The sequence below is a fragment of the Perognathus longimembris genome, chromosome 16 (assembly GCF_023159225.1).
Source record: "Perognathus longimembris pacificus isolate PPM17 chromosome 16, ASM2315922v1, whole genome shotgun sequence".
Classification (NCBI taxonomy): Eukaryota; Metazoa; Chordata; class Mammalia; order Rodentia; family Heteromyidae; genus Perognathus; species Perognathus longimembris.
The window spans coordinates 29062690-29089780 of record NC_063176.1 but is presented as its reverse complement, the minus strand read 5'-3'; the positions used below and the strand labels follow the sequence as shown (position 1 = coordinate 29089780).

At 40.5% G+C, this 27091-nt stretch overlaps 2 protein-coding genes across 12 annotated transcripts in view; one reads left to right on the top strand and one right to left on the bottom strand.

The window, feature by feature from the left end:
* The window catches only part of Aasdh (aminoadipate-semialdehyde dehydrogenase), a 45285-nt gene extending 30542 nt beyond the window's left edge, over positions 1-14743 (top strand). For all 6 annotated transcript variants that reach the window (XM_048363825.1, XM_048363826.1, XM_048363828.1 and 3 more), the window contains 5 exons: positions 1157-1949; positions 7325-7488; positions 7824-7946; positions 8874-9005; positions 14246-14743. In XM_048363825.1, coding sequence (XP_048219782.1) covers positions 1157-1949; positions 7325-7488; positions 7824-7946; positions 8874-9005; positions 14246-14635 — 1602 coding nt within the window. In that variant the 3' untranslated portion in view covers positions 14636-14743. The remainder of the gene's footprint in view (positions 1-1156; positions 1950-7324; positions 7489-7823; positions 7947-8873; positions 9006-14245) is intronic.
* Positions 7037-27091, bottom strand: part of Cracd (capping protein inhibiting regulator of actin dynamics) — a 203682-nt gene continuing 183627 nt past the window's right edge. For 5 of the 6 annotated variants that reach the window (XM_048363818.1, XM_048363819.1, XM_048363820.1 and 2 more), the window contains 3 exons: positions 25619-25809; positions 23494-23656; positions 17816-20886 (listed from right to left, as the gene is read on the bottom strand). In XM_048363818.1, coding sequence (XP_048219775.1) covers positions 20726-20886; positions 23494-23656; positions 25619-25809 — 515 coding nt within the window. In that variant the 3' untranslated portion in view covers positions 17816-20725. Of the gene's footprint in view, positions 7047-17815; positions 20887-23493; positions 23657-25618; positions 25810-27091 lie in introns of those variants that run through there. The other variant, XR_007213512.1, reaches the window with a different exon arrangement.

The following is a 27091-nucleotide window of genomic DNA, read 5'->3' as shown; positions in this document are numbered from 1 at the left end:
TTGGCCTTGGACTCAGGGCCTGAGCACTGTCCCTGGCTTCTTTTTGCTCAAGGCCAGCACTCTGCCACTTGAGCCACAGCGCCACTTCTTTTTTTTTTTTGGCCAGTCCTGGGCTTTGGACTCAGGGCCTGAGCACTGTCCCTGGCTTGTTTTTGCTCAAGGCTAGCATTCTGCCACTTGAGCCACAGCGCCACTTCTGGCCATTTTCTGTATATGTGGTGCTGGGAATTGAACCTAGGACCTCCTGTATATGAGGCGAGCACTCTTGCCACTAGGCCATATCCCCAGCCCCACAGCTCCACTTCTGGCCGTTTTCTATATATGTGGTGCTGGGGAATCGAACCCAGGGCTTCATGTATGTGAGACAAGCTCTCTTGCCACTAGGCCATATTCCCAGCCCCAAAAATCCAAGTCTTAAGACTCCATTTTGACCAATGGCTGGGTGTAGTGGTATGCCTCTGTCAGCCTACACCACAGAGAAGTACAAATAGGCAGATCACACCCAAGCCAGCCTGGGCATAAAGCAAGTCCCTATCTCAAAAATAACCAACCCAGGGCTGGGAATGTGGCTTAGCAGTAGAGTGCTTACCTAGCATGCATGAAGCCCTGGGTTCGATTCCTCAGCACCACATAAACAGCTAGAAGTGGCACTGTGGCTCAAGTGGTAGAGTGTTAGCCTTGAGCAAAAATAAGCCAGGGAAAGTGCCCAAGTCCTGAGTAGTGCCCAGGTCCTGAGTTCAAGCCCTAGGACTAGCAAAAAACAGAAAGAAAAAACAAAAACAAACAAACAGGAAAAAAAAGCCAGAAGTGGAGCTATGGCTCAAGTCTCAGAGGGCTAGCCTTGAGTAAAAGGAAGCCAGGGACAGTGCTCAGGCCCCAAGTTCAAGCCCCAGGACTGGCAAAAAAACAAAAAACACCAACCCCAAAAGGGACTGTTAGAATAGCCCAACTGGTAGAGCATCTGTCTAGCAAATGTGAGATCCTGAGTTCAAATCCCTGTACCATTAAAAAAAAGCATTTAATTAAAATATTTTTGTATTTTGTATTTTTATATTTTTGTTGCTGTTATTGTTACCTCTATATATTACTTATAAGTGATTTAAACTTTTGGCTTGAAGCCTTTACTTTGTATTTTTCCTCCTTCTCTCATCCATAGTCTATTCTAAGTCTCTCAGAAGATGCTTTGAAGGTTCCTGATGAGTCACTCTTCTCAAATATTGGTGGAGATTCCTTAAAGTCCATACGACTCCTCTTTGAGATTGAAAGACTTGTTGGTACATCAGTACCTGGGCTTCTAGAAGTTATTCTCAGCAGTTCCCTTTCAGAGATTTACAACCATATTCTTCAGACAGTGTTCATGGATGAAGACCAGACATTCAGCAAGAGTAACTCCAAAAAAAGAAAACTTAGTGACATCACTCAGGAGGAAGCAATTGAAAAACCTTCCCATCAGAAGTCCGTCTTGCCTTTAAATGGTGACAATGAGATAAATGCTTGTATTGCATTGAGCAGGGGGAGTCAGATTTTTTCTCTGAGTATGGCAAGGTTTTTAACTAAGTCAGGAGATCACCCTTTGGCCTGTTCTTCTGAGCTCATTGCACAGACTAACATTCTGAATTTTAAAAGCTTAAATCCTTCAGTTCTTACTGGGCAACCAAAAGATCTGTGCTGTGTTGCAAAAGTTTCTGAAGAGGAGAAACCTATGATGGGGCCTAAGAAGATGGAGTTCTGTGTGAGGTGGAGGTCAGATACAGGCAAATGTGTAGATGCTTCCCCTCTGGTAGTAGTGGATGCGGACAAGTCATCAGCCACTGTATACATTGGCTCCCATTCCCACAGAATGAAGGCAGTTGATCTTTACTCTGGGAAGATGAAATGGGAACAGCTTTTGGGAGATAGAATTGAATCCTCAGCCTGTGTGTCCAAGTGTGGAAACTTTATTACAGTGGGTAAGTTTCTGAATTTTAAGTTTGTATCACTTAATTGGATTGTCACATAGTGCTGCTGGTAGGGCCAAGTTAAATATAACCAAGCCAAGTGCTAGAGGCTTATATGTGTTACCTTATCTACTCAAGAGGCTAAGGATGGAGGTTTGAAGCCAGCTGGGGCAGACAAATCTGAGAGTGGAAGTGTGGCTCAAGTGGTAAGAGTACCAACCTTGAACAAAGCAAGCAAGAATGCGAGGTTCGGAGTTAAATCACAGTACTGGTACCAAAAAACTCCAGAAAACAAAAAAAAAACTATGTGTGGTAGTTCAGGTTATTGCCAAAGAACAAGAATAATGTTATGTTGATAAACAATATTAGCCTTGACCAGAGTCCTTGGATTTGAACTAAGCTAGCTCTATAGTGGGACCTTTGGCAAGTTTTTATAACTTCAATTTCCACACAGTTGTAAAATGGGTTACTTAAAAACTTCATGACCTAGATAGAGCGACAGACATCTATGGTTACCGTTTCCATGGGTCAGGAATTTTGGAGCAGCTTAGCTGGATGTCAGGGTCTCATGTTTCTGTAGCCATCTGAGGGCTTACTTGGGCTGAAAATCTGCTTCCAAGATGACTTACTGATCTTGTTCACAGTACAAAGCTTCAGTTCTTTGATAGTTCTTAGCAGGAAGTTTCTGTTTTTGCCACATAAACTCTCTGTAGGCTGTTTCATGTTTTTACAGTATGTCAGTTAATCCCTCCATGAGTGATTCATGAGAGTGAGTGACTTCATCTCTAATATTGTATATCTTCATTTTTGCTTTATTTTGTTCATTAGGAGGGTACTGATAAGTATAGCCCACATTCAAGGGGAGAATTAGGCTCTATTTCTTTTTCTTTTTTTTTTTTTTTTTTTTGCCAGTCCTGGGGCTTGAACTCAGGCTCTGGGCACTATCCCTGAGCTTCTTTTGCTAAGGCTACTCTACCACTTGAGCTACAGCGCCACTTCTGGCTTTTTCTGTTTATGTCATACTGAGGAATTGAATCCAGGGCTTCATGCATGCTAGGCAAGCATCCTACCACTAAGCCACATTCCCAGCCTAGGCTGTATTCCTTCTTTCCTTCCTTCCTTCCTTCCTTCCTTCCTTCCTTCCTTCCTTCCTTCCTTCCTTCCTTCCTTCCTTCCTTCCTTCCTTCCTTCCTTTCCTTCCTTCCTTCCTTCCTTCCTTCCTTCCTTCCTTCCTTCCTTCCTTCCTTCCTTCCTTTTCTTTCTTTCTTTTTTTTTTTTTTGCCAGTCCTGGGGCTTGAACACAGGGCCTGAGCACTGTCCCTGGCTTCTTTTTGCTCAAGGCTAGCACTCTACCACTTGAGCCTCAGCGCCACTTCTGACTTTTTTTTCTTTCTTTCTTTCTCTCTTTCTTTCTTTCTTTCTTTCTTTCTTTCTTTCTTTCTTTCTTTCTTTCTCTCTCTCTCTCTTTCTTTCTTCTTTCTTTCTTTCTTTCTTTCTTTCCTTTCTTTCTTTTTTGGTTGGTCATGGAGTTTGAACTCTGGGCCTGGGTGCTGTCCCTGAGCTCTTCAGCTCAAGACTAGCTCTCTCTTATCACTTGAGCTACTTGAGCCACACTGGCTTTTTCTATATATGTGGTGCTGAGAAATGGAACTTAGGGCTTCATGCATGCAAGGCAAGCACTCTTCCACTAGGCCATGTTCCTAGACCTAGGCTCTATTTCTTGAAGAGTAAGAATTATAAGATAGACTTTAAAACCACCACCATCATCATAAAGCTTTTGGGAGGATTAAGTGAGATAATTAATATTAAGACTCTGTTAATACCTTACCAGGCACAAATAAAGTGCTTAGTAAGTGTTTGTTGGTAGCTTCAGCTCCCTTTCACTTGGGTCTATGTGACTTTTTTTTTTTTTTTTGCCAGTCCTGGGGCTTGGACTCAGGGCCTGAGCACTTTCCCTGGCTTCTTTTTGCTCAAGGCTAGCACTCTGCCACTTGAGCCACAGCGCCACTTCTGGCTGTTTTCTATGTATGTGGTGCTTGGGAATCGAACCCAGGGCTTCACGTATACGAGACAAGCACTCTTGCCACTAGGCCATATTCCCAGCCTCTGTGTGACTTTCACTTTATTAGGAAGCACATTGTCTCTCTTACCACCGTCTTTTTATTCCCCCAGCCACAGTAGGGTTCACTTTGTATGTTCATGGAATTCATCAAAGCTTCTCAGCCTAAATGCTTAGGAATGTATTCCCCACTTGTGCTAGCCTAGCAGATCTATTTAAATCTGATTTTGTTTTTCTGTTTGTTTGTTTGTTTTGAGACTAGGTCTCATAGCCCAGACTGGCTTGGAAATCACTATGCATCCCAAGTTGAAGTCCTACTGCCTCTGCCTCCCTAGTGCTTGAATATGAATTTTATTCTTCCATTTAAACACCCACATTTTGGATGTTATAGTAAGGAAACTTTCAGTTATGCATGTGGACATGAGTTCTAGAGTAATTTGCATTCATAAAAGTCAGTTTATTGGGAATCCTATTGGTATTCTAAGTGAAAATGAAGATACACAATTTTAGGAAGTAACCTATAGAAGGTACTGAGCATTCTGTTATGAGGACATATTACAGTTTATTATTTATATTTGTATTGTTAACAGATATGGTTGTTATAAATAAGACTACTAACGACATTTGCAAATGGAGTTTGGTATAACCATGCTTTAGTTCTACTTGGGTCCATCCTTAGGGAGGAAGCATTCCTATGTTGTATAATCAGGCTTAACTGTATTAGAAATGATTTAATCGCTTTCTAAAGCAGCATTTCCACTACTTGGCATTTCTATCATCAATGTATGAGAGGGCTGGTTGTTCTATATCTTGGTAAGCACTTCATAGTCAGTTTTCAATTTTTCATTTTAGCCATGTGAATGATTATGGAGGGGTATTTCATTGTGGTTTTAACTTGCATGTTTCCAGAAACTAATAACATTAAGCAGTTTTTCATAAGCTTGTTTACTATCTTCATGTTGTAAAGTAGCTTTTGTGCTTTATTTTTGTATTGAGGTTTGATAATTTTTAATGTATTCTTGATAGAAATCCTTTATCAGATACATGTCTTACACACACACACACACACACACACACACACACACACACACACACTTCACTTTATGTCTTGTTTTATCTTTTTCTTTTGCCTGTCCTAGGGCTTGAACTCAGGGGCTAGGTCCCTGAGCTTTTTTTTTTTTTTTTTTTCTCAAGGCTAGCACTCTACCATTTGAGCCATAATTGTAATTTTGGCTCTTTTGGGGTCATACAGACTTTCCTGCACAGGCTGGCTTCAAACCATGATCCTTGGACCTCAGCCTCCTGAGTAGCTAGGATTATAGGCATAAACCACCAGTGCCCAGCATCTTCTTTTTTTTTAAAACATGGTATTTTGAAGCTGAGAGCTGATGGCTCATGCCTGTAATCCTACGTATTTAGGAGGCTGAGATCTAAGGATCATGGTTCAAAGCCAGTCAGGGCAGGAAAATCTGTGAGACTCTTATCTTCAATTAACCACCAGAAAACCAGAAGTGGAGCTGGCGTTCAAAGTGGTAGAGTATTAACTTTGAGGAAAAAAAGCTGAGGGAAAGTGCCTAGGCCTTGATTTCAAGCCCCTTGACTGAAAAAAAAACCCAGCAACAACAACAACAAAAACCGTGATAGTTTGTTTCATTGTGTTTCATTTTGTTGATAGTAAACAAGCTTATGAAAACCTATATTTTTTTTCTCTTTTTATGCCAGTACTGTTACACTACTACTACTACTATTACTATTACTACTGCTACTACTGTGAGAGCCTTATACCATCAGTTAGCTTTTATTGCTCATAGTTGGTGCTGTATAACTTTGAGCCACACTTCCAGTTCTTGTTTTATACTGGTTAAACTTAAGAGTCTCTTGGATTTGTCTACATAGGCTGATTCCAAATCTTGATCTTCTTCAAATCCCAGCCTCCTGAGTAACTAAGATTATAAGCAAAGCATGAGCCCTAGTGCTGCTGGAAAACTTGAATTACAAAAAAAAAAAAAAAATCACTCTTCTATGTTCTAGAATGCTCTACTATGGAGGAAACTCCTCATCACTAACAAGTTACTAGCCTCTTGCTACCAAATAGTCATTACTAGAAAAAAGATAGCACAGAAAGTATCATGGAAATTGAGGCTCAAGTGAGTAGCAATGACCATCACCATGGCAAATAAAATCACCTTAAAGAGCTATCCTCAAATTCTACTTTGTCTAACTCACCTGTACCCAGGGAGCTTAAGTGCCCTTGACTCAAGGTTGTTTATCTACACCAACGTCAGGGACTTCTGCTGTATCTTCTCATTCATAAATCTTCTCATTCATAGTGTAGTTATTAGGAACTTAGGTTCTAGAGTTTGATGGCTTAGATTCAAATTCTGGATCTGCCACATTTTAACTTTGTGATTTTACCTTGATAAGTTAACCACTCTTTCAGTGTTGTCATCTTTAAAAATGTGGATATATTTATGCTTATTTCACTGAGAGAATTAAATGCATTACTATATAGAAAATCCTTAGAAAAGCAGGTAAATGCTTAGTGAACATTTACTCCTCAACCATTTGTGTTCTGGTGCTTCTTGGTCAATCATTCCTTCCATCATTCTGAGCATTGACTCTTACTGTTAACATTTTTGAACACTTTTTGTGCTCTGGACATCTATGCACATTGTATTAATAGTTATAATAACCCCTGAAGTAGATGAGTACGAATTCTGCCTAACAACTTAAGATTTGATGCTGGGTAATTTGCTCAGTGACTGCTGTGACAGGCATTTGATTCCAAGACGTTCAAAGCCTCTTTTATAATATGCTTCATTTTTTTTTTTCATGGAAGCACTTGATAGTACATTGAAAAATAAGAATAGGGGCTGCTGGATATGGGAGCTTGGGAGATCACTACACCTGCCCATTCTTTCACTTGAGTACTATTAACCACCTTGCCTGTAACAAGAAACTGTGGAATATGGTGGAATTAAGAATATTCTATTTTAAGCCACTTAGCAGTATCATTCCACTGTCTTTGGAAATGACTACTACTTTATATCCTTTCTCACCTAGAGATCTGTGCCATCCTGGCTATCTAATGAGGCCTTGTTCTCCACACACAAAAAAAAGTTAGGGGTTCAAAAAGTAATCACTACATGACTATTTCACAAAAGCAATTACCAGTTGTTTTCTGCTTTATGTTGCTGAAATTTGAATCGGATATTCAACATAAATAAGTTCATAAGAAGAACATCAAATATAAATGATCATAATTTAGGCTAAAGAATTAATTGTGATGTATTTAAATTCATATTCTATGCTTTTTTTTTTCCTCTAGGCTGTTATAATGGACTAGTTTATGTTCTGCAAAGTAACAATGGAGAGAAATACTGGGTCTTTACTACAGAAGATGCTGTTAAAAGCTCTCCGACCCTGGATCCAACAACAGGACTCCTTTACATTGGCTCTCATGACCAACATGTGTATGCTCTAGACATTTATGTAAGAACTCATCTCATCAATCTTATACCACAAGCACAGCAGAGCAGGAAACTGTTAGATGCTGTTGAGTTTAGTACCAAGTTTATTTATTTATCATTTTGTCTATAAGCAACTGGTTAAATAAGGCTTAATGTTTTCTGATATTTTAACTTTTTTATCAGATTATCCAGAAATAATTTTTGAAATAGAACTTAGAATTATCTTGGCAATTAAATGAAACCACAAGAATGTCACTGAGGTATTTTAAGATCAGATTATAAAAATATTTCACAATATAAAAATTATATAGGAATTATAACAAGCAAGAACCAATTAATTTGCATTCTCATCTGCAGAAAAAGAAGTGTGTTTGGAAGTTAAAATGTGAAGGAACTGTCTTTTCTTCACCTTGTTTGAGCCTGATTCCACATCATCTCTATTGTGCCACACTGAGAGGAGTTCTACTGGCTGTGAAACCTGTATGCTTTAAATAAATATATGTTGATTTTATTATCTACCTTAAAATTGTTTTAATCATTATGTTTTTATCTATTTTAAACATTTTTTGCAGGGAGGGAGGATGCTGGTCCTAGGGCTTAAACTCAGGGCCTGGGTGCTACCCCTGAGTTTTTTGCTCAAGGCTAGCACTCTACCACTTGAGCCACAGCTCCACTTCTGACTTTTTGGTGGTTAATTGGAGATCAGAGTCTCATGGACTTCCCTGCTGGGGCTGGCTTGAAACCATGATCTTCAGATCTCAGCTCACTGTGTAGCTAAGATTATTGGTGTGAGCTATTAAAAACAAATTTAGACAATTTTCTTAGTGGTATTAAGAACATCTTGTCTACCAGGTGCCAATGGCTCACACCTCTCAGGAGGCTGAGATCTGAGCATCATGGTTCAAAGCCACCCCAGGCAGGAAAGGCTGTGAAACTTTTTTATCTCCAAATAACCACTAGAAAATGGGATGTGGTACTGTGAGCACTAACCTTGAGCTGAAGAGCTCAGGGACAGCACCCAGGCCTAGAGTTTAAGACTCTTAACTGACAAAAAGAAAGAAAGAAAGAAAAGAACATCTTGTCCATTGTAAGGATAGATCTTGTTATTATTGTAATATCCATTTCATTCCTTTCTTCGTTTTCTTTATAAAGCTAGATCTTATGTGGTAGCTTTGTGGGGCTTTTGTCCCTCCTGGTTTTTATATGTTTGTATTCTAGCCTTTACAATTAGTACAAATTAATTTCCTAGTACACATATCTAGCTTCATATATAATGTCAGTATATCACTGTGACTAGCTATTTCTGATGTTCTACACTGCCTCTCGAAGATTTGAGTTTGTTTTAAAAATAGGAATTGATCAGTGGAATATTTTTTAATCCTGTGAATTACTTTTTCCCCACAACAGGCTACTGGGAATGTGATTTGGAAACATTCCTGTGGAAAACCACTCTTCTCTTCCCCACGATGTTTCCAGGAGTATGTTTGTATTGGGTGTGTAGATGGGAATTTACTCTGTTTTACTCACTTGGGAGAACAGGTAAATGTTCTAGTTCTGTTTTTTGTTTTGTTTTATATTTTTAGAGGTACTGAGTTTGAACTTAGGGTTTAGCATTTATGAGGGAAGCACTCTGCCTCTTAAACCATGGTCCCAGCCCTTTTTTTTTTTTTCTTTTTGTTGGTCATGGGGCTTGAACTCTAATCCTGGGTTCTGTCCCCAGCTCTTTTTACTCAAGGATAGCATTCTACCATTTTGAATCATAGCACCTCTTCTGTTTTTTTGTTGTTTTTTTTTTTTTTTCTGGTGGTTAATTGGAAATAAGAGTCTCACAGACTTTCCTGCCCAAGCTAGCTTTGAACCACGATCCTCAGATTTCAGATCCTAGCTAGGATTACAGGTATGAGTCACCAGTACCCTGTTGCCTCAGCTCTTTTTGCTCTGGTTATTATTGTTTTTTATTTATGTATTTACTTATTTATTTGCCAGTCCTGGGCTTGGACTCAGGGCCTGAGCACTGTCCCCTGGCTTCTTTTGCTCAAAGTTAGTACTCTATCACTTGAGCACAGTGCCACTTCCAACTTTTTCTGTGTGTGTGGTACATGCTAGGCAAGCATTCTACCACTAATCCACATGCCCAGCCCTGCTCTGGTTATTTTTGTGATAAGATCTCACGTTTTTGCTGGAGCATCTACCCTGTACCTTCTTATTTATGCTTCTTTTCATAGCTGAGATGAAGGGCACACGTTGCTATTTCACCTAAATATTGGTTGGGTTTCAACCAACTATTGATTGAAAAGTAGGTGTCTTGTAAATTTTTATTTGGTCTGGGCTGTTCTAGAACCACAGTCTTCCCTATCTCTGCCTCCCAAATAGCTAGGATTACAGACATGAGCCACTGGTGCTTGGCTTGTGTATTTCCCTCAAGTAATGTGTTTCTGTTTTTGTTTTTTGGGTGTTTTTTTTGCCAGTGCTGGGCCTTGGACTCAGGGCCTGAGCACTGTCCCTGGCTTCCCTTTGCTCAAGGCTAGCACTCTGCCACTTGAGCCACAGCGCCACTTCTGGCCATTTTCTATATATGTGGTGCTGGGGAATCGAACCCAGGGTTTCATGTATACGAGGCAAGCACTCTTGCCACTAGGCCATATCCCCAGCCCCCTGTGTTTCTGTTTTCAATGGTGGTATATAATAGGTTTAAAAGCTGTCTATTCATTGGGAATGTGGCTTAGTCCTAGAGTGCTTGCCTAGCATGCATGAAGCCCTGGGTTTGATTCCTCAGTACCACATAAACACAAAAGGCCAGAAGTGGCACTGTGACTCAAGTGGTAGAGTGCTAGCCTTGAGCAAAAGAAGTTCAGGGACAGTGCCCAGCCTCTGAATTCAAGCCCCAGGACTAGAGGGAAAAAAAGTTGTCTACTTAACATTGTAATTTTTTTTTGCCATCTCCTCCAATTTTTAAAATCTTACAGTTTTGCCCAGTTTTATAACTTTGAAAGAATCTGTAAAAGGTTAAAGAAGCCCCTACCTTCTAATGTGTAAACCGAAATTCCATTATGTGGAAATCCCATCCCTCAGCTTTGTGACTGAAAAGGCAAGCTGCTTCTGTATTAGACTAGCTATTCACTTGGACCTAATTTCCAATTCGGTAAGTATCTACAAATGACTGTAAATTACATCACATTGCTACAAACTTGACTTGCATTTTTTTTTTATATCAAGTGCAATAGCGTCCATAGAAATTAGCCCACTGATGAATGGGGCTTGATCTGGATGCATCTTCTTCTATATTCACTTTTTATAGTCTAGCCATTTATGTAGTGGTGTATGCTACTTCCTCTATGATGAAATTGACTGTATTCACTTAATGTTTTTATTTATAAAAGAATTTAAGTATAGTCCCCTCTTTCTATTTCTGATAAGGAAGAAGTACATGCACTTTTTCTACATGTTTTTTATTAGCTTACCTTAGTTGTATAATGGAGAGTTTCATTGTGATGTTTTTGTTTTGTTTTGTTTTTTTGCCAGTCCTGGGCCTTAGACTCAGGGCCTGAGCACTGTCCCTGGCTTCTTTTTGCTCAAGGCTACCACTCTGCCACTTGAGCCACAGCGCCACTTCTGGCCGTTTTCTATATATGTGGTGCTCGGGAATCGAACCCAGGGCTTCATGTATATGAGGCAAGCACTCTTGCCACTAGGCCATATTCCCAGCCCTTATTGTGATGTTTTTATTTTATTTTATTTTTGCCAGTCCTGGGGCTTAAACTCAGGGCCTGAGCACTGTCCCTGGCTTCTTTTTGCTCAAGGCTAGCACTCTACCTCTTGAGCCACAGTGCCACTTTTGGCTTTTTCTATATATGTGGAATCGAACCCAGGGCTTCATGTATATGAGGCAAGCACTCTTGCCACTAGGCCACATTCCCAGCCCTTGTAATGTTTTTATACTTGCATACAATGTATCCTCCTGATTAAACTCACTCCCCTCCTTAAAAATTCATCTTTATTTACCTGCTCCATTCTCCATGCACCTGCCTCCTTCTGCCAATACACACACACACACACACACCCTGCCAATAGAGTCTTACTGTCTTGTCATGAGGGTTTTTTTTTTAGTTTGTATTAATTTCACCATGATATTTCACATATTACCTTTAAAAATTATTATTGTTATTAAAATGGTATACAGAGGAGCTACCATTTTGGTTTTTTTTGTTGTTTTTTGTTTTTTGTTTTTTGTTTTTTTTTTTGGCCAGTCCTGGGCCTTGGGCTCAGGGCCTGAGCACGGTCCCTGGCTTCTTCCCGCTCAAGGCTAGCACTCTGCCACTTGAGCCACAGCGCCGCTTCTGGCCATTTTCTGTATATGTGGTGCTGGGGAATCGAACCTAGGGCCTCATGTATCCGAGGCAGGCACTCTTGCCACTAGGCTATATCCCCAGCCCGGAGCTACCATTTTGTAAGTCAGGTAATGAGTGCATTTCTTTTCTTTTCTTTTTTGGCCAGTCCTGGGGCTTGAACTCAGGACCTGAACACTGTCCCTGGCTTCCTTTTGCTCAAGGCTAGCACTCTACCACTTGAGCCACAGTGCCACTTCCTGCTTTTTCTGTTTATGTGGTGATGAGGAATTGAACCCAGGGCTTCATGCATGCTAGGCAAGCACTCTACCACTAAGCTACTTTTCCAGCCCCAAGTGCACTACTTTTTGGGCAGTGTTATCCCTTCCTTCACTCTCTCCTAGTTTCCCTTTTCCATACATGCCCACAGGTTTTAAAGTTCATTTTCGACATAGTGTCTATTAAGTACTACTGCTGCATTTGTTTACCCTTTGTCCTTCCATTTCTATGTCCTCCCTTATCCTCTGAAAGACAGATAAAAACAAGACAAAAAATCCAAAGAAAAAAATGAAAAACACCAAAAAGAAAAAAACAGCCAGTGTCTTCTTTACCAACAACAGAAAACAAAACAAAACAAAAACATCTTGTTGCCAGTTCCTGGAATTCATTTTGATAGACATTATTTATATATTCAGAGGCCTTGTGCCTTTGGGTATTTTAGACTTGCAGCTATTGCATTTTAATCAAATGACTGTTGCTTTCTCCTTCCAAACCCCAGTTGATTAGCAGCAGCTTTCATTGAGATTCTTCGTGCCAAATTCACACAATATATTTCAAAATTGTTTATTCTCCATCTTTTTGTTCCTCTTCTTTCACTTCTAGACAGTCCCATAGTTGGAATCACGTTCTGTGTTCATATTTGTGTGTGTATGTGTGAATCCGTTAGATTTAGCCCTTTTTTTGATGAGTCATAGAAAGTAAAAGTGATTTTGTATTATATGTCAGGAGTAGGCTTGAGATTACAAATCCTATATTGTGAATATCCTAGTTTTGCACTTTTTGTTTTGGTTTGGTTTTTTTGCCAGTGCTGGGGCTTGGGACTCTGGGCCTGAGCACTATCCCTGGCTCCTTTTGGCTCAAGGCTAGCACTCTACTTCTTGAGCCACAGTGCCCCTTCTGGCTTTTCCTATATGTGTAGTGCTGAGGAATCAAACCCAGGGCTTCATGTATACGAGGCAAGCACTCTACCACTAGATTATATTCTGGAAGGCAGCTATGCTCACCACTATACCACCAGCGCTAGATTATATTCTGAGCCCCACATTTTTTCCATTATGCTATAACTCTGCACTTATAAACGCTACCCATAGACTTTTTGTGGGATTTGTTTGTTCTTTCTTACATCTTTCCCTCAAAATAATTGTTAATCAAATTTGCCTGGAAGCATAAAGTATATATACACAAGGCAGACGTATAACTTGTAGCTTTTTGCTTAAAATTCTGATTTAAATTATTTCATAAATACTCTTCAGCCCAACTTCTTCTCATTACATTTGGAGAAGAGAGTAAGATGCAATTCTTAATAAAATTAATTCAAAACAAGGTGGTTTTGTCTTTGAACTCCGTGCCTCAGAGCCGTATAACCCTTGAATTGATTTTAGGGCTCAGAAGGTGGCTTAGTGGTAGAGTGCTTGCCTAGCATGCATGAAGTCCTGGGTTTGATTCCTCAGTACCACATAAACACAAAAGGCCAGAAGTGGCGCTGTGGCTCAAGTGGTAGAGTGCTAGCCTTGAGCAAAAGAAGCTCAGGGCCCTGAGTTTAAGCTGCAAAACTAGCACCATTTTTTTTGACTTTATAATATTATGCATAATAACCAGTCTCCCTCCTTTGTATTTTGTCCTGGATTTTACCACTAGGACACCATTTTACCACTAGAGGTTGTGTATGCACGTGTTACCTTTATAAAGCCACAACTGCACTGGTACACATTGGACACTATGTTAAGAATGAACTATACAGCTTGTGAGTGGGGATATGGAGGAAAACTGGGAGAAAGCAAAAGAAAGGTTGACATTGTCCAAAAAAAATGTACTCTTTCCCTGACTTATGTTAACTGTAACCCATTTTTTATATCACTTTTATAATAAAAATTAAAAAAATAAAAACCCACTGTTTTTATATGTGCAGTTACTAATTAGCTTACATCTCTTAAATTTGTATTAAAAAGCCTCATAGAGTTTTAGCCTAAGACAGAGATGGAGATCATTCTTTCTGCCAAGGGCCATTTGAATCTTTATAGCATCATTAATGTATCGTACAAATTATCAATATAGGCAATGGGCCTAGGGTAACCAACAAAGAGTATACAGGTCTGCCTCATCATATTAGGACAGGATGCTTTCCACCCCTACAGGTAACATTTTTGTGATTAAATAAATTATTTCCCTTTATAGGTTTGGCAGTTCTCTTCTGGTGGACCAATCTTTTCATCCCCCTGTATCTCAGCAACAGAGAAAGAAGTATTTTTTGGTTCCCATGATTGCTTTATCTATTGTTGTGACATGAGTGGTCACCTCCAGTGGAAATGTGAAACTACTTCAAGGGTATATGCAACACCTTTTGCATTCCATCACCATAATCGTAGCAGTGAAACATTGCTAGCAGCAGCATCTACTGATGGGAAACTCTGGATCTTTGAATCCCGGAGCGGACAACTGCAAGGTGTATATGAACTTCCGGGAGAGGTCTTCTCTTCTCCTGTGGTCTGGGAATCAATGCTCATTATTGGGTGTAGAAATAATTATATTTATTGTCTGGATTTATTATGTAACAATAAAAAATAATCAAATACTATTCCAGTAAGTATATACTTGTGAGATGTTTTAAAATATTTTACCATATATACAATATTTGGATAGTCTTACATTAAAGATTATACTTTGGCTAAGAAATCTGTGTACTATAATAGAGAAAAATCATACTTCCTATAGGAGCAGCAAATGCTTTTAGGCAGAGAGGGCAAAACACATCAATATATTTAACTTTTGCTTTAATAGGTCTAAGGAATGTTGCTATGGTTTGAATGATCTCAAAACTCACATGGAAGCTAATCCACATTATGAGGTATCAAGAGGGTTTCAAAAACTTAATCTGATGTGATATGTGGAGATGAGACCTTTGGAGTATTAAGTTAAATGATGTTACAAAATGGGGCCCTAATCCAGCAGGACTGTAGCTTTATTTAATTGCTTTTATTTATTTGTGTGCAGGTCCTGGGGCTTGAAGTTGGGGCCTAGATGCTGTCCCTGAGCTTTTTTTTAATTTAAATTTAATTTTAATTTTAATTTTATTGTAAAGGTGATGTACAGAGGGGTTGCAGTTATGTAAGGCAGATAATGAGTATATTTCTTTTTCTTTTTTTTTTTTTTTTTGCCAGTGCTGGGGCTTGGACTCAGGGCCTGAGCATTGTCCCTGGTTTCCTTTTTGCTCAAGGCTAGCACTCTGCCACTTGAGCCACAGCGCCACTTCTGGCCGTTTTCTAGATATGTGGTGCTGGAGAATCGAACCCAGGGCTTCATGTATATGAGGCGAGCTCTCTTGCCACTAGGCCATATTCCCAGCCCCAGTATATTTCTTTTTAAGCAGTATGACTCCTTCCTTCATTTTCTCTCAGTTTTTCCCCTCCTGACTCTCTTTCCCTCTAATCTCTGAGATTTTTTGCTTAAGGCTAGTACTTTACCACTTGAGCCACGGTTCTACTTCCGGCTTTTTGGTGTTTAATTGGAGGTAATGGACTTTCCTGAAGCCCGGGCTGGATTTGAACCACGGTCCTCAGATCACAGCCTCCTGCGTAGCTAGGATTACAGGCATGAACCACCAGTGCCCAACTTTATTTTTTTAATATAATTAATTTGTGTGTGTGTATGCTAGTACTGGGTCTTGAGCTTGGTGCTAGTGCTCTTATTAGCTTTTTTGCTCATGGCTGTCATTCTACAACTTGAGCTACAGCTCTGCTTCTGGATTTTTGTGGTTAACGAGATAAGAATCTCATGGACTGTTCTGTTCCAGCTGGCTTCAAACTTCAGTTCTTCAGCCTCCTCAGTAGCTATGATTACAAGCATGAGCTGCCAGCCACCTGGATTGTGGCCACAGCTAGGATGTTCTGTATTGCCTTGAACTGCCTTTGGGACTCTGCAGAGTCCCTAGCAGCAAATTCATAACTAGAGGAGGCCGGCTACCTGATCTTGAAACTTCTCACCCTTCAATAAACCTTAATTCTTTACAAATTACTCTGCAGTATATGCTTGCAGCAGAGTAGGCAACATCTGGCCTGACCTTTTTAAGGTCCATGTAAGGCCTATGAAATCATCTGGTATATGACGGGACAAATGTATGCTTTTCATCAGATCTGGACAAATAGAGGCCCATCTGCATATACTGACAATATTATATGGCCAGGAAATGATGTTCTAAATAACCAAATAGCCCTTTGCCCCCCGTCGTCCTCCCCACCCCCCGAGAAAAAAGAAAGGTTCTCAGGCTGGACAATGGTGGCTCACACCTGTATTCCTAGCTACTCAGGAGGCTGAGATCTGAGGATCATGGTTCAAAGCCAGACCAGGCAGGAAAGTCTGACACTCTTATCTCCAGTCAACCACCAGAAAACTGGAAGTGGTGCTATGGCTCAAAGTGGTGAGTGCTAGCCTTCATCAAAAGAACAATTTCCCTAGTCCTGATAGTTATTGCAACAGAAAAATGGGTAGCTGATAATCACTATTTCTGTATTCATAAGTGGGAGTGTTTTTAGAACAGATTTGTATGAGTTTAATTCAAGAAACTGAATTAAGTGAGCCTGATTCACCAGTAAGTCAATGTGGATAGGCATTATCCAATCTCATGAAAGCTTAGGAGGAGAAATTCTCTTCTCAATCTGGAGCAACCATCTATCCCTACTCTTAGATGACAGAGTTCCTGGTTTTTGGCCTTTCTGACTCTGGGACTTACACCAACAGACACTACTTCTCCCTGCTTCTCAGGCCTGCGAGTTCTACACCATTATCTTCCCTGGTTCTGAGCTTTGGACTTGGACTGAGTTGAAGTACCTACAGACATTACTGGGTCTCCAGGTTGGAAACAGTGATGGTGAGACATCTCAGTCTCCATAATTAGATGAGGGGAATTCCTGCAATGTCATATGTATCAATTGTTTCCTATTGGTTTTCTGGAGAGCCTACGTATTTTACATAATAGTGCTTCTTCTCCTCCTCTCCCCTGAATATATTCTATCAGTTATGCTTCTCTGGAGAACCCTAAAATATTTAGGTTAGTTTAATGTGGGGAGGGTATAAAAAAGACCCCTGTGGGAATGAAAGGGAACTTAAAAGAGCCAGTAATGTGATACACCATTTATTAACTCATCCAGGGATTTATAGCAAAAGGTAGAATGTGGGGCTGGGGATATGGCCTAGTGGCAAGAGCGCTTGCCTTGTAGACTTGAAGCCCTGGGTTCGATTCCCCAGCACCACATATACAGAAAATGGCCAGAAGTGGCGCTGTGACTCAAGTGGCAGAGTGCTAGCCTTGAGCAAAAAGAAGCCAGGGACAGTGCTCAGGCCCTGAGTCCAAGGCCCAGGACTGGCAAAAAAAAAAAAAAAAAAAAAAAAAAAAAAAAGGTAGAATGTATCAAAGTGGTTCTTTATTTGGTGTACACATTGCTAAGGATTGAACTCAGGGCCTATGCATGCTCAGTAAGCACTCTGCCTTTGAGCTGTATCCCCAGCTTATTTGGTATCTGGGAATGAGCAGAAATGCCAATGCAAATAAAAGGTATTTGCTGTACAATTTGGAAGATTGTGATTTTAGGCATTCACTGTTCCCAGCTATGTAACTCAAGACATCTTCACAGTTCTTCAGCCAAGCTGAAAGACACAGCTACTATTCATTAGGCTCTGAATGTTCAGCTTAGATCACATTGTCCACAAGTTCTCAGATGAGGCTGCTGGTGGTGGTACCTGGCCCACAGTGTAAGGAGGTTGTAGGAAAATTTCTAATTTAGGACTGAGATAAACATTTGCCACTATTGACTATTTTTCTCCAAAATACATAGTGAAAAAATAATCAAGTACTGTTTCTTACACCTTGTAATTTTTCTTGTTCATTAAAAGCTAGCAAAATTTGAGACTGCCTGTAGACAATCATCAAAGTTAGTAAAAACGCGAAAGCAAATTCCATTAATGCCAAAGATCTTGTTGATATTTTTATTGAAAGATCTTTCCCTTCACTAATGGACATTTTGCACCCAAAATCTCAGATAATATTAGAATCACACTAAAGTGTTTTCATTAAGACTCTACTTAATTTTTATTGTTGGTAAAAATATTGCAAGACACTTGTAGCTAATGTTTTTGCTTTAAAATAAGCAAACTAAATATCACAAAGAGACAATGAACACATACCATACATTTACAGATAACTGGCTAGAAACGATAACTTAATAGTAATTAATTTTTATTGGAAACAATTGCACTTGAAAAACTAAAAAAAAGTAAACAAATCTCTAGTCATATATATATCCATATATATATGACTATATATATACATATAACTATGAACAAGCTTAATCATCTATAACCTTGCTGGGAAAAACAGATTTAAATTAAAAAAGATTATGTATTTAACATAGCAATCATTCATTTAAAAAAGTCTTGAAGTTTTTGTTTTTACAGAATTTCCCCATACATAGTTTGTTGCTCTGAAAAGACTGCAACACAACTAAAGCAAAATAACACTTCATTGGTATTTAGTGCAAATTTGGGGTGATTTGTAAATGAAATGTTAAACATATACCCTTCAGAAGTTGTTAGAGTAGGTACTGTGACTGCCCTTCCCTCAGTAGACTCTTCTTTAAAGACTTTGGTGGGACGTTATGATCTGAGGCATTTTTCCTATTTTGGTATGGGCTTACTGGTGTTTGTGCCAGGAGAGTTCACTCATCTACCATTCTTGGTGAATAATCTTCTTTCCCCACTTGTTCCCTGCCATAACTGTGACAGTGTCCACTGCTGATAGTATGGAAAGAAAAGTCAACTTGGAAGAATTACAATAGCACTATAATTCCAGGGCTCTAGTTGAAAGATGCTTATTAAAAAGTGTTATATTAGTGAGGAAATCATTGAACTAAGAAATGCTTACCTATAAGATTAGAAGTGAACATCTAGTTCAAGTGTCAAAAACGTGCAGTAGAATATTAATTGCTTCCAGTAGCACTAGAAAAGTTACACTGATTCTTAACATTGTCTGACAATCCAGTATATATAGTATTAAATCCAACTTGTAAGAGTACAACTACCCACTTGACCATACATGCCAGCTACTACAGTGAAGCTGAGCCATGTTTTTCTAGAAAGAAAATGGTTTATAAGGTAAACCATTTTACTGATATTCTTTAAGGTAAATGATAGAATAACAGCACATTGCATATTGAGTAAGCATAAAGGAAAGTAATTATGGATACTATAACATGTTATTATAGAAGAGGAAAAAGGAAAAAGGACAAAGAATTCACATCTATATTTAGGAATAAGAATCTTAAGAGCAATGGCAACGCCATGAAATGTAAAGGTAGCATCAGCAGTATGTGGTTGAGGGATTGCTGGTTTGTCTATGTTCCGGCAGAGCAAATCTAGGGAAATAAAAGTTAAAAAAAAAATAGAAGATGTGGCTTTGAAACTGCCAGGTCCCTTCTTTGTGTAGATAATAACAAGGCCACTTAAATTCTGAGATACTTTGTAAAGGTAGCAAGGTGAATGCTCTAACTTTCCACTCCAAATATGAATGGTTTGATTGCAGCAAAGGAAAAAAAACACATTCTTCAAGGAGTCCTTAATACAAAGGCTCTAAATCTTCCTATTAATTTTCCCTAAAGACCAAAGGGAAATTTTGGGCCCATGTCAAGTTTGTAGCTGGTTTGAATGTTGCTATTTTGGATGAATGAGCCTCCCCATCAGTCTGAAAACCCAGATGACACTAGTGTCAGTGTAGCTCAAGGTTTTAACATTTGCGATACGTTAGAATTCTTTGAAGAGTTTTTGCTAGAACATACATTCCTGCAATGTGTTCGCAGGATCTGGATGCCTCCTGGACATCTGAAGAACCACTGTACTAAACGGAGATCCTCAGAGACAGAATATGCAATTTATTTTCTTCTCTGATACATAATTTATTCACCATAGTAAATAAAAGCATTCCTCAGAAGCCAACTAGGCTGAATGTTCCCCATGTCCTTAGGGAAAGTACTAGTATGATGGGACCCACATTTTCTTGATCACCGTGTACCCCACAGTGTGGGAGAGGATGTGGGCCTCTCTTCTGGGTTACAGCTTCAGGGTGGGAAAACTGATGAAAACGAAACATAGGCACAGATGTTTTCCCTGTTTTTGCATTCAGGAGAATGGACATTTTTGTTTTATCTATATGCAATTCTTTCACCATTACTGTAGGATGGGTAGAATATGCAGACATGGTAGGGTAAATGTTTTGGATAGAAGAAATTAAGTGTAGTGTAGAGAATCAAAAGCACATTATGGAGGTTGGCAAAAGCATGTGTTCTGGATGGTGTGCATGTACGAGGGCCATGGAATGGACATGGCAGGCTCTCTTGAGGAATCTTGGTTTGGAGATTTTGCTTCTTGTGGTCCTTTGGACAGAAGGAACCATCTCTTGAGAACTAGGGGGAGCTCAAGGCACCATGACCCTGGGTTGTGCAAATACACTTTTTACAATGAACACCACCAGTTCAGTTTCTAAACATTATTTTAGAGCCTAAAAAACATGCGTCTTTTCCCTAGCTTGGTTCTTTACTGCATATAAAAAATAAATAAAAAGGGCAGGAGAGGAGCCAGTAACTGGCAATAGGAATGGATAAGAATCACTCTTTACTTAATAATCTGTGGACAGTCACTCCACGCCTTTGCTTTTCTTTTGGCCAAAGCCAGCCAGGCTGGTTCTGTGGACACAGGGGCAGCATCTGGGGTGGAGAACCTCTTGGTAACTTCTTTCACCAGTGGCACTGGCGGAGCTGAATCTGAGATCTCCACTGGATTCATTTGGAAGGAAAAAGAGAAGGACATAAGAACCACACAAATATTTTTCAGACAACAGAATTGTATGTACTTATTTGACAACATGATTTGACAAACATCTATACATATCTATCTAGAAGGAAATGGATTCAGAAAGAAAAACAGAGTCTCTTTTTAGTTTTTGTTTGTCGGTCATGGGGCTCGAACTTTGAGCCTCAGGCACTGTCCCTTAGCTCTTCAGCCCAAGGCTAGCACTCTATCACTTGAGCCACAGCACCACTTCTGGTTTTCTGGTGGTTAACTGGAGATAAGTGTCTCACAGACTTTCCTGCCTGCGCTGTCTTTGAACTGCAATCCTCATCTCAACCTCTTGAGTAGCTAGGACTATAGGTGTGAGCCGCTAGCGCCCAGCTGGAGCCCCATTATTGACACACAAGTGCCTTCGCAACAGCAAGAACTAAAGGCAAATTTTGTGACTCTGGTGATTTTTTAAAAAAGGCAAAGGTGGAGCCTTCCAGGTAGATCTATCAAACTAGTGAGATTAACAGCTCCCTCCACCTGAGCTCCACTTATCTGCCAGCTTTTATGACTTAGCTAGCAAGTCCTTTGTATTATACTACTTTCTGTACTAGAGTGTGGTTTTCTGTGGAAAGTTCTGTGAGGGCACTGGGCTTACATCTCTTCTTGGGGTCACACATGCACCATCTGTGACCACAGTCTGTGACACGTACACTTCTAGAACTGAAGAAACGCTGATTGACTGAGGAGACATATTTCAGAACAATGGCTTAATTATGATGGTGTTCTAAGTTACAGTATACCTTTCACAATCAGGCGGAGGAAGGTATGACCTTTCCAACTTTGCAACTTTTACTTTAGTTTCCCTCCTCATTCTAGCACTTAAAATTCTTAAATTCTGTAAGATCAAATGAAATAATGCCTGCAGAGGTTCTAGAGAAATTATAGCAACATAAAATGGTTTCCAAATATAATGTGTGCCTCCCCACCCCCACCCCCCACCCCCACCACACACACACCGAGTAGTAACTGTCTTTTCCATGAAGATCTCTTTCCAGACCTTAGGTTAGCAGGTAATCAAAGTATAGAAAAGCTTATGGCTAGGGAATGGATACTACTGTGATTTGAGTGTGTCTGCTAAAAGTTCATGTGTTAGTATCTTACTCTCTCAGTGTGGCCATGTTGGGAGGAAAGGCATAGTCAGGGAACCCTCAGAAAAAATTGATTTTTTCCCCTATATGAACAGGTTAGTTATCACACAACCTTATTGTCCTTTTCTTTCATCTTTGTGCACCCTCTTGCCCAATCACTTGCTACCACAAGAACCTCATCAGATATAGCTACCTAAATCTTGAACTTCCTAGCATCCTGATATGTAAGCTCAAGTACAACTCCTATCTTTATAAATTACCCAGGCTCAGGTGTTCTTTTTCAGCAGGAGCAATGGATTTAGACTGATGGGGAACAGTTGTGACAAATAGGGAAACAGATATCCTGTTAACCCTTAATAGGAGTTCAGATCCATCCAGCCTCAAAGTGATTTGTATTAAGGAATCAGAAATTATTGGGTTGTTTTATTCTCTTAACAGAATAAAGAATTTTTTTAATGTATGTTTCATGTGATACAAAATTTGCGATTGTCAATCAAGAACACTTAAGAACTTTACCATGTAAAGTCACAGACTAACAGAAACTTTTTTTTTTTTTTTTTGCCAGTCCTGGGCCTTGAACTCAGGGCCTGAGCACTGTCCCTGGCTTCTTTTGTTTTGCTCAAGGCTAGCACATTGCCACTTGAACCATAGTGCCACTTCTGGCCATTTTCTATATATGTGGTGCTAAGGAATCAAACCCAGGGGCTTCATGTATATGAGGCAAGCACTCTTGCCACTAGGCCATATTCCCAGCCCCTAAAAGAAACTTGCTACTTGGAATCACATCAGTTGTCATGTTACTTGGAGCACCTGAGCCCCGTGGGTCGAGGACACAACAGCTTTCATTTCCAACCCAGATGCATAGCTCCAGGTAGAAGGTTTCAGATAGATTTCAAACATGTCACCCAACATTGCAGTTTCTAAGGAAACTGGACCCTGAGTCTATTCAGCTCAGACTTGCTGTCAGTCCACTTTGTCCACCTTGCTTTGGTGTGAGCCTATAAAATTTTTATTTTATTTTATTTAAACTTTACACTGACTGCCTCCACTCAGATCCTATTAGGCTTTTATTTCTTCCTTTAAAGTTTTCCTGGTAGGTTTTCTTGCTGAAACAAGTTAATAAAGCCGTCAGACTACAGGGAATTGGAGATAGTTCATACTGACTTGTTAAATGTTCACAAATTTAGCGAGCCAGTTGATGGCACATTGGTATGGTAGAAGTATTTACATCATGGCACATGATAAATGATACAAATCAGAGTCCTTCCACCCCCAAAGAACTGAATTAAACATTTATCAGTCATTTCTAATAGGAGGGTTCCTGGTAGTCTTTATCCAATGGGCTTTACCAGTGCCAAAGTTTCTGTACTCTTTGGTGCCTAAGATGCTCTGCTACCTACTACACTGTAGAAAGTAAAGCAGGAGGTAACTAGAAATGGACCTGCTCTCTACCTGTCACTGACGTGGGAAGAGTGTTGGCTTTTTTCAGCTGCTCTCTGCGCTGGAGCCTGGATACTGCCGTCTCGGGCTTCTTCTCTTCCGTCGGACTAGTGGACTTGTGCAGGGAGCTTGCTCTGCTCATACTGCTGCTTCCAGGCTGTGAGCTGACACTCACCTGGGAGGGCAGAGACAGGGAAAGGATGTTTTCAACCTACGACATGGGAGATGGACTTTTCATACCTCAGAATTTCCACCCGCCAGCTTTGGCTTTGGCTCCAAGAGGAGGACCTAGACTGCACTTTTAAGCACTGCCTGTGTGAGCCCTGCCTCCAAGCACAAAACACCCAAGTGCAGCATGCCAAGGAGGAAAGGTCATCTTCAGGCCACAAAACAAGGCTTCTGGCTCCTTTCCTGCTCAAATCACCTCCTGTTCACATTTCTTATATACAATACTCTCCCTTCATTGAAACATAGTCTTTTTTCTTTTCTTTCTTTCTTCCTTTTATTCTTTCTATTTTGCCAGTCCTGGATCTTGAACTCAGGGCCTAAGCACTGGCCCTGAGCTCCTTTTGCTCAAGGCTAGCACTCTGTCCTTGGGCCACAGTACCATTTCCAGCTTTTTCTGTTTATGTGGTACCAAGGAATCGATCCCAAGGCTTCATGCATGCTAGGCAAGCACTCTGCCACTAAGCCACATTTCCAGCCCCGAAGATATATTCTAGGGCCCCAGGGGATACCTAAAACCAGGAACAACACTGACCCCTTCATCCTTAGACTCCTTCATCCTTAGACTTCAGTAGTGTCAGCTGAGGACTTTTTTTCCTGATTAAGTGAGCAACTTTTAACCTTTACAAACCACAGAAATACTTTACAACTTTTTGGCAATCTGAAAGCACCACTGTCTTTGGGACCATTCTTTTTTTTTTTTTTGCCAGTCCTGGGCCTTGGACTCAGGGCCTGAGCACTGTCCCTGGCTTCTTTTTGCTCAAGGCTAGCAGTCTGCCACTTGAGCCACAGCGCCCCTTCTGGCCGTTTTCTGTATACGTGGTGAATCGAACCTAGGGCTTCATGTATGGGAGGCAAGCTCTCTTGCCACTAGGCCATATCCCCAGCCTCTTTGGGACCATTCTTAAAGGGCTGCAGTATTGTCAATAGATAACAAAGATGGCTAGTGAGTGATTCACAGGTAGATGGCACAGGTAGATAGTAGAGATACACTGAGAAGGGAGGGGTGATTGGGTTCCTAGGAATGCAGTGTGGATGACATGAGATTTCATCACACTATTTGGATCAGCAATTTAACACTTAATAAATTACTGTTTGGGGGGGGGGTTTCCACTTAATATTTGTTTTGCAAGTCCTGGGGCTTGAACTCAGGGCCTGAGCACTGTCCCTGGCTTCTTATTTTTTTTTGCTTAAGGCTAGCACTACCACTTGAGCCACAGGGCCACTTCTGGCTTTTTTCTATATATGTGGTGCTGAGGAATTGAACCCAGGGCTTCATGTATATGAGGTGAGCACTTTACCACTAGGCCATATTCCCAGCCCCTCCACTTAATATTTTGGCATCATGGTTGACTATGGGTAACCAAAACAATGTCAAGAGAAACTTCAGGTATTGTGACTTGTAGGTGTATTCCCTGCTGTAACTATGTCACCAATTCTGGAAAATCAGGTATTCCAAAGGGATAATGAATCCAAATTTCATACTAGAACATTTCCCTAATTTTAAAGATGGTTGGTCAATTAATTTACTGCTTTACCCTTTGCAAACACTACTCTCAGCTAGCATCTTTTAAAAATGTCCTTGAGCCAGTGGCTCACACCTGTAATCCCAGCTATTCAAGAGGTTGAGATCTGAGGACTGCAGTTCAAAGTCAGCTTGAGCAGGATAGTCTATGAGACTCTTATCTCCAATTAACCACCCCCCCCACACACACAAAGAGATGTGGAGATGTGGTTCAAGTGGTAGAGTGCCAACCATAAGCACAACTGAGGGACAGTTGGCCCAGAGTTCAGGCTCCACTAACAGCACTAAACAAACAACCCTCCCCCCCAAACAAAAATCCTTGTGACCTAGAAGGCAGCCACACATAAGACAGCAAAATCACAGTTGAAGAGCAGGCAGGCTACTCACATTTTCTTTGGACAGTTTTTCTCCCTGCTTGGCCTCTCGGGCTTGCTTCCTCTCCTCTCGAGATGCTTGCTGTTCACGGAACCCCTTTTGCTTTTGCAGTGCTAATGTTATCCACAGTGGCTGGGCAGTTTCTGCTTTCTCTGTAAGTTTGGAGCCATCTAACGAGTGCCTACTCTGAAGCAAGGGCTTGTCTAGACAAAAAGACAGAAGAGGTTTGCTGTGACATCAACTGCTTAGTTCCTCACCCACAAAAACTTGTGATATACTATGAAGTCTAGGAAACATGTGCTCACACCTGAGGGACTCCAAAGTGGGTATGTAACATCTTTAATCAATACAATCATAGAAAAGCAGGGTCATTCCCTAGAAATCAGAGTTACCTCCTAAGATTTCCCATGTTAGGAAATTCTAAGCTTACACATACACAGTTCATTACTGTTCTGCTTTTCATTACTTTATAGTGTTTTTCAGTGCTTTAGCAGTAAAGTAACTTTAATGAAAGTTACTTTTAGTGATGAAGGCTTTTTATCCCTACCAACATCTGACTGAATCCCAATGTTCAAAGGGCAGAAAAAGAGGTGCTGCTCTGACCAATGGGGCTATTGAGGGCTGAGGGCTCTAGGAAGACAGAGAAACTGTGATTGATTGTGGCCCAATGCCCTATTTGATTGATGGGAGTACTAGGGTTCTGAGCAAAGGTGTGCTGCCTCAGGCCAATTAGCAGGTGGCACAGGCGGAAGGTGTGCCCTCATTTCCCATCTGCTTTGGGGTAATCCCATCTCAGTGCCCTCATTTCCCATCTGCTTTGGGGTAATCACTTTGGCATCAGAGTGATAACTGGGCTCTGAAATGGAGCATATGTGACTTAAGTGGAAATGATAATGGCATTGTGCCTGATTTATCAGATTGCTATGAAAATGTAGAGACTGGACACGGTGGCACATGCCTATAATCTCAATCAATATCCATACAAGTGCTTCTCAGTTCTCAAAAATGGGAAAAGGGCTCACTGGTAGTGCTTGCTTAGCATGAGAGAGGTCCTGGGTTCAATCTGCAGCACTGTAAGAAGGCAGAGTGGGAGGCTGGGAATGTGGCCTAGTGGTAGAATGCTTGCCTCACATACATGAAGCCCTGGGTTTGATTTCTCAGCACCACATATATAGAAAAGGCCAGAAGTGGCGCTGTGGCTCAAGTGGTAGAGTGCTAGCCTTGAGCAAAAAGAAGCCAGGGACAGTGTTCAGGCCCCAGGACTGGCAGAAAAACAAAACAAAACAAAGAAGGCAGAGTGGGGAGAAGAGGAAAACTTTCTCCCTCACAACCACTTGGAGAAAGAACTGCAGAGATGAGTAGAAAAAGACAGACTACACAGCAAAGGGAACACAGGACTACTGGCAAAGGTGACTATTGACCACACTTTGGCATAACTGGAATACAGTGACTAAACAAGGAATACAAGTCCAACTGGTACTTAGC